The 12,491-nt window shown below is 33.7% G+C and overlaps 2 protein-coding genes across 3 annotated transcripts in view; one reads left to right on the forward strand and one right to left on the reverse strand.

Annotated features, from left to right (window-relative positions):
* Window positions 1-12,491, forward strand: part of LOC134240152 (interleukin enhancer-binding factor 3 homolog) — a 141,954-nt gene that overhangs the window by 12,699 nt on the left and 116,764 nt on the right. The window lies entirely within an intron of this gene.
* Window positions 6,435-10,367, reverse strand: LOC134240177 (putative uncharacterized protein DDB_G0286901). The gene is made up of 4 exons (XM_062722286.1): window positions 10,340-10,367; window positions 9,337-9,512; window positions 8,481-8,871; window positions 6,435-8,245 (listed from the first exon to the last, which is right to left on the reverse strand). Exons 1-4 carry the CDS (start codon window positions 10,365-10,367, stop codon window positions 6,435-6,437), a joined length of 2,406 nt encoding a protein of 801 aa, XP_062578270.1.

Consider the following 12,491-nt stretch of genomic DNA (forward strand, 5'->3'; position numbering starts at 1 on the left):
ATTGTTATGCCACTATTAGCCCTAACAAAAATTCACTATAGTTAACTATAGTTCACAATATTTTGTTGTATTATTATAGTTCAACAACCTAACTATAGTAAGTACTTTGATACTCTGATTTACTACGAAAACTTATTCTGTATTTTTTTTTTAATTTAGAGCTTTTGTAATATATGATTACATATTAATGATAATTTTTCCTAAATATCCAGAAGTCAAGAAAAAAATCTTTTTAATATCAGAAAACTACTGATCGAAATTTTAAGAAATTAGATACATCTATACTGAAAGGAAAAAGAAACGCAGGGTAAACTATTGAGGTGAATTAAATTTATTTTTCTTTCAATTTTTTTCAGTATTCCTATCTAACTTTTAAAATCATCTTTCAAAAAGATATAACCAAAATCCCATTTGATTTTGTCTAACAATTCATGAGTTATTGAAGCTCATATGACGGTACCCCGAAAAGTGAAAATCGACAACTCTCATTATCTGCAATGTACGTCTCTCCTGCACATCTGTCATGAGCGTTATTTCTCCTTTGCATGGAATTCATCAAAGTGAGTATCTTTCAAACCCAGACTAAATTAGGCATAGGTAACCACTCCAAAAAATTAGTCATGCGACGTGCACATGCGCCAGTGAGAGGAACACAGCAATAAGTTGACTGGCTCAAAAAACCAAATTGCGGAATTGTTTTCTTTCATTTTTCGTGTGGGTGTAATGAATACAATAGTCTACTGTATAAAAGGCGGTTTTTGTGGTAGTAGGATTGCAATTTAAGAGATGGCAGGACGAATAACCCGCTCGTAACATGACTCTGTTTCGCGTTAACGTCATCGTCACGGTTGATTGAAAACCATTCCAGGCCCTCTCTGACAACAGGTTACAAGTTTTATGGGGGAAAATTTACAAGAAACTGCGTAGTTACCCGTTGTTGCCTTTTTCATTGATTAGGCAATTCGAAAATCAGACCCTATTGAACTTCCGTAAACTGTACCAAGATTGCAAAAAATTCATATCGTCTCTAAACATTGAAAAACAATGTGTATACCTCAGGTGCATCAATTTGTGCAAAAGATTTGTTGACAAACTCGTTGTCATCAAATTGCACGTATTTTTGGATTTTTAGCGTCTTCCCCACGTGACGTCATACATTTTACGGTTGAGTAATTCTTAAGACTAATTTTGGTGCATAGTAACTAAATTTCTCATCTGACCAATTTTCGTAATTCTCAGTCATGCAGTCAAAAAGTTTTCGAATATTATGCTACCCTGCGTTTCTTTTTCCTTTCAGTATATTGATGAAAAAAATATTTACAGAGAAAAATTGATATATCATGTTTTGGCTTAAAATGAAGGTACTTTAGTTCGACTATGTACTAACAAACATAATGCATAATTTTTTTCTTATGCAGTTATTATTCGCTGTCACCTGCATATGGTGTGAAATTCTTCCAACGTATTCGATTTTTAAGTGCATGGCCCGATAATGAACAATTTTAGACTGCGGCAAGCTTCTTACAGATATGCTGATGTTTCAGGAATTTTAACGACCTCGTTTAAAGTCAGTATCCGTAAATTCTATGGTTGGTTATAATGAATATTAGCAAATATCACATATAACTGGTTTGTTTTTAGCCGACATGCAGTATTTCAAACAGATTCTTAGGCCTTTGTTTTATACTGAATTAGAATAAGGAATGCTCCTTCGACTGCATCAATACATAGATCTTACGGCGGGTGTGACCGATCAACAGGGAACGCTTTCTCCTAATGGCACATAATCCAATCTTTAGCATTTTCAAGGGTCCGTGTTCATAGACTTTTATTGTTTATTGTATTTTTTTCAGATTTATGGGCGTGTGTTTTATAAAATAACAGACGCTCATTAATCTAAAAAATAGAATAAACAATACAAGGATATTTTCATTTAGATCTATATCGAAGGAAAATAAGTTATTTTCCTTTGAAATAGATTTGAATTAAAATATCCTCATGAATGACGAGTAGAGAGGAAATATGGAAAATAATGTATATGTTTGTTTTTAGTTATATTAGATAGAAAAGAAATAGTTACTAGTAAAATTGGAATATGTACTAGTTAATTTGGAATGTCCTGCTTAAAAGCTTTTATCAATATCCATATACGTTTTTGATGACCATATTAAATACCAAATTTGAGAGCAAATGTTTTGATACTTGACAAGGGTACAAAGAAGAATATAAGAAGTAAGCAAAGACTGTATACGAAGAATACTTGTTGGTTCAAATGCTAAAACGTTATCTTTTTTTGAAAATTTGACAAAGTAAATTGATAATGAAATATATGGCGATAACGAACAGTATTCAGACTCAAAAGGTCTTTCAACAATACAAAATAGGAGCAGAGCAAACACGTACCTCCCAAACATCAGAGGTGGGGTCATGTGAAATGGAAGAGAAAACATCCCCTGCTGACCGGTCACACCTGCTGTGTGCATTTTGTATTTTAATGAAAACAAATTGTATGTAACTTTTAGAATTCAAAAGTTTTAAAAGTTTACCACAATAGACAGTAGAATTTTATTCACAGAGAAAAAAATGACAATTTTACCTAAATATCACTGATTTCAATGTACTTTACTTTAACAGTAGTGTCTAGCACATGTAATCATTAGTTTTTCGGTTCATTTATTCGTACATAAAGATATACTTATGAACGGCTGATATAAGCACATAAAAATTTAATCACAGGAGTTGTTTACCTTTTCATTCTCAAATGTCAGACTGGATCGAAAATTAAATGCTTGGGGTGAACAATCAATGAAACGGTGAAAAACATGTTTCTAAATAATGAAAAAATTAATTTATCGAGGACAAGCAAATGAGTTGTTATTGTATATGAATTCAAAATCTATATTAAATTTGACTGTACAATCATCAATGTCTGTGAGGGACCAATGTTCGTGGATTATTTTTTTCAACATATTTAATATTCATTAAATCTTCTGTTGATATGAGTAACCCACGAAATAACGTCCCCAGGAATAAAAACCAAATTGTGCTTGTCCATGAAATGTAGGTAATAATTTATAAGCGATAATGGTATTTTTTCTGAATAACTAGAGGAAGTTGACAATCGAACTTTTGCGACGAGCGCTGACTTTTACACTCGACACCAGAAAATATACGGAGGCTCTTTTGTGTAAAAATATTTAGCTTAATATTTAATAAAGCGATATTAACGGACTATTTCAAAGCCCATATTACGTTGTCTAGGAAGGAAACGGCAACATTCCTACCCTCAACACCCTCCTTTCCAACCTTAACTAACTCCTGCTGAGTTTTCCTACTAAAATGTGTCTTAGCTTCTTTATTAAATTTCTCAAGTTATTGAAAATAAAAGGATATACTTATTCTCGTGAATAAGATATCTAAATTAATGTTATTCTACCTCCAACTATATTTTGTGTTTCGTAAATAATGTCAAAGCCCCTAATATCATAACTTTAACCTCTATGAATGTTTTCCTATCTTTTATCAATTCCGTACCTCCGTATACATAGCGCAGGTTTAAATGTCATAGTAAGCCTTCAACTGTAAAAGTAAGTGTCTTCGCAAAAGTCCATAGGTAGGTTAAAATCATGACGTTTTTGTAAAGTAAAGCTTTTGTGTTCCCCTCATCCCATCCCCTCCCTGAGATGATGTTCACAAATTTTTAACATTATCTGATGCTTCCGTATAAATATGACTTATTATTGCTTTCCTGTTCTTAAGTTTTTCACTTATTTTCCTGTTTTTCAAATGAGAGTGTCCATTGTAGCTCTCTCCTTCCTCAGGAAGAGGGGGGAGGGGGATTATCAATTCAACAAATTTGAACTTGACTATTTCAGAATGTTTCCACATCAGTTTCATATTTTCATATTTACTTGGCTGGCTCTAAAGGATTGTAATTCTTTCTCATATTATTTTTCTGAGAAGATTTAATTGATATTAAAATTGTTCAATAATATTTTTAATTAAAAAAATATTTTTACTCTTTGAGTGAATCAAAATTAAATTTCTCAATATGTATATTTTTATTACCGATGTTATGCACTATTGCTCTGTCGTCATTGGTGTTTATCCCGCTCAAGCAAAGTACCTATTGGGTTTACAAACTACTCGTTTATTTCGTCTATTTATCCTGTGAGAAAATCAATGTGCGATTATAGAAAATGGTGATGATTAAAAAATTTAAAAAATTATAAACGATATAAATCTGTTAAGAGGACATAAACGCAGGTCCCTCCAAAATCCAGAGGTGGGATAAAATGCTTAGAAGGAATTACCATCCACTGTTGACCAGCAACACCCATCAAGAGTCCAAATATAGCACCAACCAAGAGTCCTAAATATACAGTCGCGTGCCATAAATGAGTTCGCAAAATGGCCGACTTAGTAATTTTGTATGCAGTAAATCTAAAATAAAACGTTTTTACAAATTAACTACGACATATCCGTATACGATTTCCGGCTTTAAAACTCGTACGACTTAATCATTTTTTTAAATTGCAAATAAAATTGAATTATTCCCCTTTGATAAACAATTATCGTCTGCTTAGCGACATGGCGCCTCATGGCAAAGAGTTGACAACAGAGCAAAAAGAAATAATTCTACAGATGTCTAACGAGGGTTATTCAAGCTACAAAATACAGGATGTAATAGGAATACATGCAAAAACCATCCAAAAATTTCTGAAACGTGTGCGTGAACTAGGAAGTGAAAATTCGCCACGAAGTGGAAGGAGATGAAAAACGACGGTGCGCGATGACAGGTGTCTGATGCGGAGTGTGAAAAAGAATAGAAGACAGACCCTTAAAGACATTGTAGGTAGATTTAATGCAAGAACTGGGTGTGGTGTGTCCTTAAGGACTAAAAAGACGACTAAATGAAGAAGGGTACAAACGTTGCGTTGTTTAAAAAAAAAAAACAGTCTCTCGGACGAATCGTGAAAAAACTACACTAGACAGTGCCGAATCAGTGGGCATCTATCATTTTTAATGAAGAAACGAAGATAGTGTTAGGAAATAACAATAAATTACATGTTTGGAGAAAAGCAGATGAAAGATTAAGACCAGAGTGCCTTGGTTTGCGTGGTGATAGGGAGACGACATGTCGAACATTCGTCATGTTCTGGGGTTGTATTTCGTTTCATGGAGTAAGTACACTGAAAATTGTAGATGGAAATATGAAAAGTGAAAAGTATATTGAAGTTTTGGACGAGTGTCACTGGCCTGTGGTTGCTAGGCATTTCACAAATCGCCGCTGGGTTTTTCAAGAGGATAACGTTCTGTGTCATGTGTCCGCCAGATCAAATGAATGGAAGCAGAATAATAATATCGTAACACTTCCCTGGCCCCCACAGAGCCCAGACCTTAACATTATTGAAAATGTATGGAAAATGTTAAAATTACGTGTGCAAAGGAGAGCGAACGAGATAGGAAATGCCAACGACCTAAAACGAGTTGTTCAAGACACTTGGAGTAATCTCCTTTTGGTCTAGATTTATGGCCTATATCAAAGCCTTCCAAGAAGGATTCGGACAGTTGTACGTTCTCGGGGACATATCACAAAGTATTGACCAAGTAAGGAAGGAGATTTTAATTTTTATTTAAAAAAAAATACAAACCAAAATTTTACATATCGAATTTCAAATGTTATGACGCGAAGTCGGCCATTTTGCGAACTCATTTATGGCACGCGGCTGTAGCACCCACCAAGAGCCCTAAATAAAGATCAGCTAAACGGAACATCCCATAGTCAAACTGAGTACTGTTAAAACAAATACCTAACAATTGGTATAAAACAAGTCAGTCTAAATACGACCCAATGATCGGTTATATTTGTTTATTATAACGATCATAGAATTTAAAGAATGCTAATTTTAAACGGTCTTTGAAATCCCAGCATCATCAACTTATCTGTCACTATCCTTCTACGGTTTAAAACTGATCGTACTTTGAGCATGCTCTTTAGTATAAATAAGTTGTGGGAAAATTAAATACTATATGCAGGTTATATTACTTCTTAAATAAGGAAAGATGACGATGGAAAAATTGAAATCTTTTCGTTTGTCATACAACTTAGTTGTTAGTTGGCTTTATCGTATTTTTTAATAAATGACAGCTATTCAGTTAAGATGTGACTTTGAAAGACGGAACAGACGGCTGTACACCGGACAAAATATTATTAGAAAATCTCACTTAAACTCACACAGAATACATAATTTTCTTTGAAAGAGAATTACATGTATAGCATAACGAATGCGTAGCGTAACAATGTGTTTATTGGTACGTGTCCTATATATTTTAACAATGAATAAATAAAGGACGGAAGACATTTTTCTCGAGGACTCTGTTCTTTTTCTTCACTTAACTTTCTAAATAAAATTGATGGACTTATCTCAAAATTAGGTTAAAAATCTATTGTTTAAAAATATATTGGACCGTTGTGGAAAATTTTGTCTCCTTAAAGAATCCAGCACTCCACGCTGACTAGATAAAAGTCTAGAATTGTTTATATTCTGAACTCCCCAGCTCTGTCTCATGGACACAGTTCTGGATCTACTAGGTGGAAGAGCTTGTCTTCTACCCATCGCTCCCTGATTACTACGCCTTACAGATGTTCGTTGCGGATTTTGTTGCATTGTTGAAAGTAACAACTGTCTTTGAAAGGCGTTCGTATTTGGAACCCGCCTGTTTTGAGCACTTTGCAGTCTATTTCGATGAGCACTAAAATTCAAGGCTCGTCTTCGAGAATCACTTGCGGTACCTTGCCTCACTGGTGTGAATTGATTTTGTCTCTCCCATCTCGAAAAATTGTTTCTATTGTTTGCAGACGTAAAATTCCTTGCTCTATTCCCGCGTCTTATACTATTTCTGTTATTTGCAGAGAATTGACCTCTTCTATTTACATTTGGCGCACTTTGTCTGACGTTTTCAGAGATGGGTCTTGACCCTATATTTTCCCTCACTGGGTTTCTCTGGTTTGCAGGAACTCTTTCTCTTCTTCTGAGAACATTATTTTCATTATTTACACGATTTCTGAGTGTATGTTGGTTACCCTGCCTTCTTATTGGTGATCTTTCTAAAGGTTGTTGAAGAATTCGTTTTCTATTCGTAGGGTTTTGTCTAAAAGTATTTAGGGTCCTTTTTGAAGAACTGGCCGCGGAAGGAGCCGGGGTTCTTGTACTAAAGGGATTTTGAAGAATGAAAAGATTTCTTGGCATGGTAGACTTGGCTGTTAAAGGAATCCTTCTGTTTGGAACTCTTGTTTTTAAAGGTCCATTATCATTTCTAGAAAAGCTGTTTCCAGTACCCGGTGATAGTAGAAGTATGTTTTTATTATCTGGCTTTTTCATTATTGGTTCTCTGCGAGTAGATTGTTTTCCGACTTTCTCGGCTGCAACTCGAGAACTATCCCGCTTTAATAAACCAGCACGCATGTTTCTGATAGCTTGGAGTCTCAGAAAAATTTCCCTGGCTCTTTTGTTTTTCATTTCATTTCGAACCCGCTGAATATTTGCTTCATTTTGATTACTTCTTTGTGCTTTTAATAAACTATTTCCTCCTTTTACATTCTTAGATATATCAAATCTGCGTGGCCCATTTTGAATAGTTGGTGACATCTGATTTTGGTTTGTAAAGCGACGTCCATTTCTTTGTGTTACAAATGTATTTGTGGGTTCAGTTACAACTGTTCTCATATTATTTATGTTTCTAGTATTTACGTTGTTATTATTTATCAACATTGCCCTATTACTGTGCTTATGTACACTTGGTTTAATTAGTTGCCTTGTGTGATGAAATTCCGAAAAGTCTCTTTCTGGTGATCTCATATTATTCCTTTTTGGAAGGGGCACAGATTGTTCCTCTATGAAAACATTTTCTTCTGATTTATCATTATGGAAAGGATCTATTGAAACTACCTCCTCACTCTGTACGATGCTATCTGACCGGTATCCATAATTTTCATTTGAGTTATCTATTATAATATCACTCGTTTCGCCACTAGATGTTGCTATAAGTCCGAAATTTCCTTGATTATTGTACAAAGAAACTTCTTCGCTACCTCCTGAGTTTGAATCAGGGAATATATCCACCTCTGTTGAAGCACTAGATGTATCGCCCCCAATCCGAATATCAGCACAGTTTCGGAACTCCTCTTGCAATCCACATCCAACACAGCTCCTGCCATTGGGGTCCGTCCCCCAACTGTTTCCTGAAAATTTTATGTGGAATTTTTATGTTAAAGCTAAAAAGTATTATTAATCGTCTGTATTTCATAAATTCGGCAAATGGGATTTACTATTTAAACATTTTTCATTGGAAAAACAGGATACATTGGATTTTTTAAATTTAAAATTACATTTATTTATTTCTTTATATTTATCGCAGCTTACATGTAAGGCAAACTGCATTAACTTTCTGAATTATAATACGTAGAAACATTGTACCTGTCTTATAGCGCCAGTTAAATACACATTGTGAACACGTCATGCCAGGCGGGATCTCAACATGCAGGTGATAAATATCAACTCCACTGTGTTTCTCTGGATAATACCGGGTATAACCACTCCCCTTGTCTCCCTCCTGGATGTGAAGAAGATGTCGATCCAAACACTCCTGTGATACAGGAATACTCGGATTGTTATGCGGACAGATTCGAAACTCGAAAAATCCCTTGTGATGTGTTGTAAGTTTTACAGTAACTCGGATATATTGGGTCCCTATCGGATACGACTCTGCAATTACTCCTTGTGCATAAAGGCCTCCTGCTTCGTTTTCTTTGGCTCCAAAATAAGGGTCCCCACACACTCCACATTTACCTTTAGATTTTATTAGAGCCTTTACAGAAAGGAAAAATAACAAATAAGCTACTGAAATTTCAAAACAACTTCACTGTAAGATACTGATAAATTTTGAAGCATAAGTAAGATTTTTTTTTTATTTTAATAAATTACACTTCGTAATTAAATTTTTAATATCTAGAGACCACTATCAGAGTTTTGTTTTTTTTTTTTGTTTTTTTTTTTTTAATAATTTTCGATTGGAATAAAATTCAACATTTCATTTATTCAAATGTTTTATGATATAAGTATGGCATTCGCTTTAAAATCTTTTTACGCATCTTAGACAAAATTGATGCCAACATAATTATACAGTTTTCTACCAATGATGTGTTTGAAAAATTAATAGTTTGTCATGGTACCATTTTTTGGGGTTGATATCTGAAGATTCATCAACCTTGGCGTCAAATTAAGGCTTAATCTAAATTCGATAGCTGTTGGTTATGACAAAAACAAAAATAACCTGTCGTCCTCCGCAATAAAGTGCGTTGTCGTTGTAGTTCTTAGGCGTGTCAAACCCGTGTCTCCATAACGACGAACGTTGGGCTGGCCAGTCAAGGTAGCCATGTGAAATCACGTGACCCAAAAGATTCAGGAGGATGCCAAGAGTTGCAAACATCCTGGTGTTATTTCCGCTTCCTGTATAAAAAAAGAAAGAAAATCTGATAACACTACAAACATTTCCTTTTAGAAGCCTAAGGGAGTGTAGGAAAAGTATGTATTTTCCTGTTTTTGAACAAACAGAAATGTCTGTAATACTTAGTAGTTTAAATTAAGTTTTTTTTCTCTTCTTAGTATTTCGGCGTACCTTTTGTCGATCGCGTTATTAGAGAGAAATGATTGCTTTGACACATCTTTTGGATTTTTGATTATTAGCCTAAAATATAACGCGTATTGTTTACTATTTATTGTAATAATCAGGTAATTTCAATAGATTATCATATATGCCCACGTCTTTTCGTTATGGACAAACAAACTGGCACCTCACGATAAGACGTCATATATTTTTTTTACAAAAATAGCAAAAACCAGAGCTCTGTCCAAATACGTAGTAAAAAGCCAGCTTGTGTCGACCAGAGAGACTTCTCAGTGGTCATCGTGCTGTTAAGATAACTAATAGTAATAATAAACATGATAATGAATGTAGTGATAAAAACTGATCAAGTGTGGAGAGTTCTAGAAGATAGGTGAAGGGGGGGGGATGTTACACAAAAAAATCCTAGATTATAATTTCTCATTTCAAATTTTTGAAAACTTTGGACTGAATAGAATATAAATATATAGTAAACACACGCATTAAAGAAAATTGTAATATAGCTATGACGCATTTGTGTCATTCTATATTACTGGCTGTACGAACGAAATGATGCATTTTTAACTTTAATTTATAATCAAGGTTTTTTATGTCTAAATTATATGTTAAATCAAAATGTTAATCTTATTACAATAAATGTAACTCAACTAACTTTGAAGCATGAAAATCTCAAACTTCATGCTAATTATATAAATCACCAGTAGATTTCAGTTTTATAAGTTATATAAGCTATTTCTAAATGAATGAATCATTGTGATTTGTTACTAATGTTGTTTGTTTAAGAATACAAACTTAGTGTAGGTTCAGGATTTTCAGTTACTATAAAAAGAGGCAAATTGATGAAAAAAAAAATATGAATTTCAACAACAAAAAGAGAGAAACAAAATTATGCAATATCATTTTTTCCAAACTTGTTTTTTTTAAGTTTGTTTTTAACTGATTGCGCTACATTTATTAATTGCTGGGGTGGAATTCATGAAAAATATAAAATTCCCAATACTTATACAATTATTATTCTGAACTCGTGAACTGTTCCTGTGTGCATTATATTGTTCTTTCAGTTGTTTACATATTTTGTTTTTATAATAAGCAACAAACCCTACAAGGAGCCCGCGGAGTCTGCATTTTTTCAGAACTAAACTTCCTCCATTACGCACCCTCAACCCCTTGCTCTGAAACATGATACGGAAGTAAAATATCCATCATTCAATAAAAGCAATGTATAATTTTGAGGGAAAGCAAATGAGGGAATTTTTTTTCAAAAATATACATCTTGATTCAGTCTAGAGGTTCTCCGTAGCTGGGTTTGAGGATGACGCGATTTAATATAAGACTACGGAAAAAGAAGGTTTACCTTGTGTTCCAGGTCTGACACGGAACTGCTGTAGTATAGATTTATATTTCCATTTTTTACTTCTTTAGCGACTGTAAGCAGTTTTTATTTGTGCTACTTAAACATTAAAAAAAATATTTTCTTTTTATCACGATAAAAAAGGGAAATTCACTGTTTTGCATGTATGCCTTATAAGCAATTTTGTCCACCCACAAAGAAAGGTTGGGAAAATAATTTGGGTAAGGTTTCCGTGGTAATAATGATCTGAATTAATTTTTCCCTTCCATATCCATGGCGTATAATGCAAGAGAAAGTTTGCATTCTAAGGGGGGTAATGAAATTTCAGAGAAACTTCATACATGACCTTTTATAAATATACTTAAACCAGTTTTTTTATAAAATCAACAGAAAATACTAAAAAAAAAAAGCTACAAATTCACGTTTTCAATATGAAAATTTTAAAATTCATGTCCTATATAAAAGATATTTAATCCTAATTTTATACGTTTTTTTTTCAAATTTATTAAAAATTTGTTGTTTCAAAATTGTCTTTGCCACCCATGCGATCTCTATGAAGGATTAACAATGTTTAACCCCCGCGTAAATTTTAAGAGTCTTAGCTAAATTTTACAACAAAAATCTCCAAGACAGGAGTTTCAAATCTCTACAAATGAAGGTAATTGTTTCCTTGAAGAGAGAAAAAGAAGAAAAGCAAAAAATAGGCTGCTGTTCTTCTGTCCTCTCAAAAGGCAGTGGTTCAGGCAAACAACTTTATCTAAAAGCTTAAAAATAATTAAGTAATGGTAAGTACATTTGTCAAACTGCTCCACAGGCGTCCGTTTGAAGTGATAATGTTAGATCAATGGCCTAAGCTAGAACCACAATTATGGATGTCGATTTTTTTTTTTTTAGATAAAGGAATATAAAAGATAAGTTATAGAAATATCTCTATATATATATGCATAAATAGATGGGTGGAATTAAGTACCAACCACACTTCATTTTTTTTTTTTAGATAATTATTATTAAAAGTGTATAAATAAATCTTACCTCACATTTTCTCTATATAATTTCCATTTTCCTCCTTTGAACCAGATACCTTCCTTTAAACCACTTCCGCGCGAAAAGAATCGCTCCATGCAAATCGGCCGCTCGTTTGTCATGCATGGGTGACGATTAATGTGGACAGCGATAGGTTAGTATCGGTTTGTATTGTTCGTTATTAATAAGACATAAAGATGACACATTTATTGACCGTATATGTGTCAAAACCCTAACTCCCTTCTCAATGCGTTATCCAAATGCATGTTACACATTGCATCGGTATTTTTTGTATCAGGTTTAATTCAAGGCGTTTTCTGTGATATGTACGAGTTTCTCTCTCTCTCTCTCTCTCTCTCTCTCTCTCTCTCTCATAGAAATGTACTCTCTTCATCAAGGACCCTCTGTACACTGAAGAAAAATGTTTTCT

The sequence above is a fragment of the Saccostrea cucullata genome, unplaced genomic scaffold (assembly GCF_032062105.1).
Source record: "Saccostrea cucullata isolate Sc308-1 unplaced genomic scaffold, CSIRO_AGI_Scuc_v1 ctg74, whole genome shotgun sequence".
NCBI classification, from domain to species: Eukaryota; Metazoa; Mollusca; class Bivalvia; order Ostreida; family Ostreidae; genus Saccostrea; species Saccostrea cuccullata.

Bases quoted from the DNA above. Each gene is read 5' to 3' on its own strand.
- LOC134240177 (XM_062722286.1), bottom strand. From the start codon at position 10,367: ATGAAGTTTGAGATTTTCATGCTTCAAA. The intron at 9,513-10,339 runs GTTAGTTGAGTT...TTTTTTATACAG, and splicing joins TGAGATTTTCATGCTTCAAA to GAAGCGGAAATAACACCAGG. The intron at 8,246-8,480 runs GTACAATGTTTC...TAAAATTTTCAG, and splicing joins TAACTGGCGCTATAAGACAG to GAAACAGTTGGGGGACGGAC.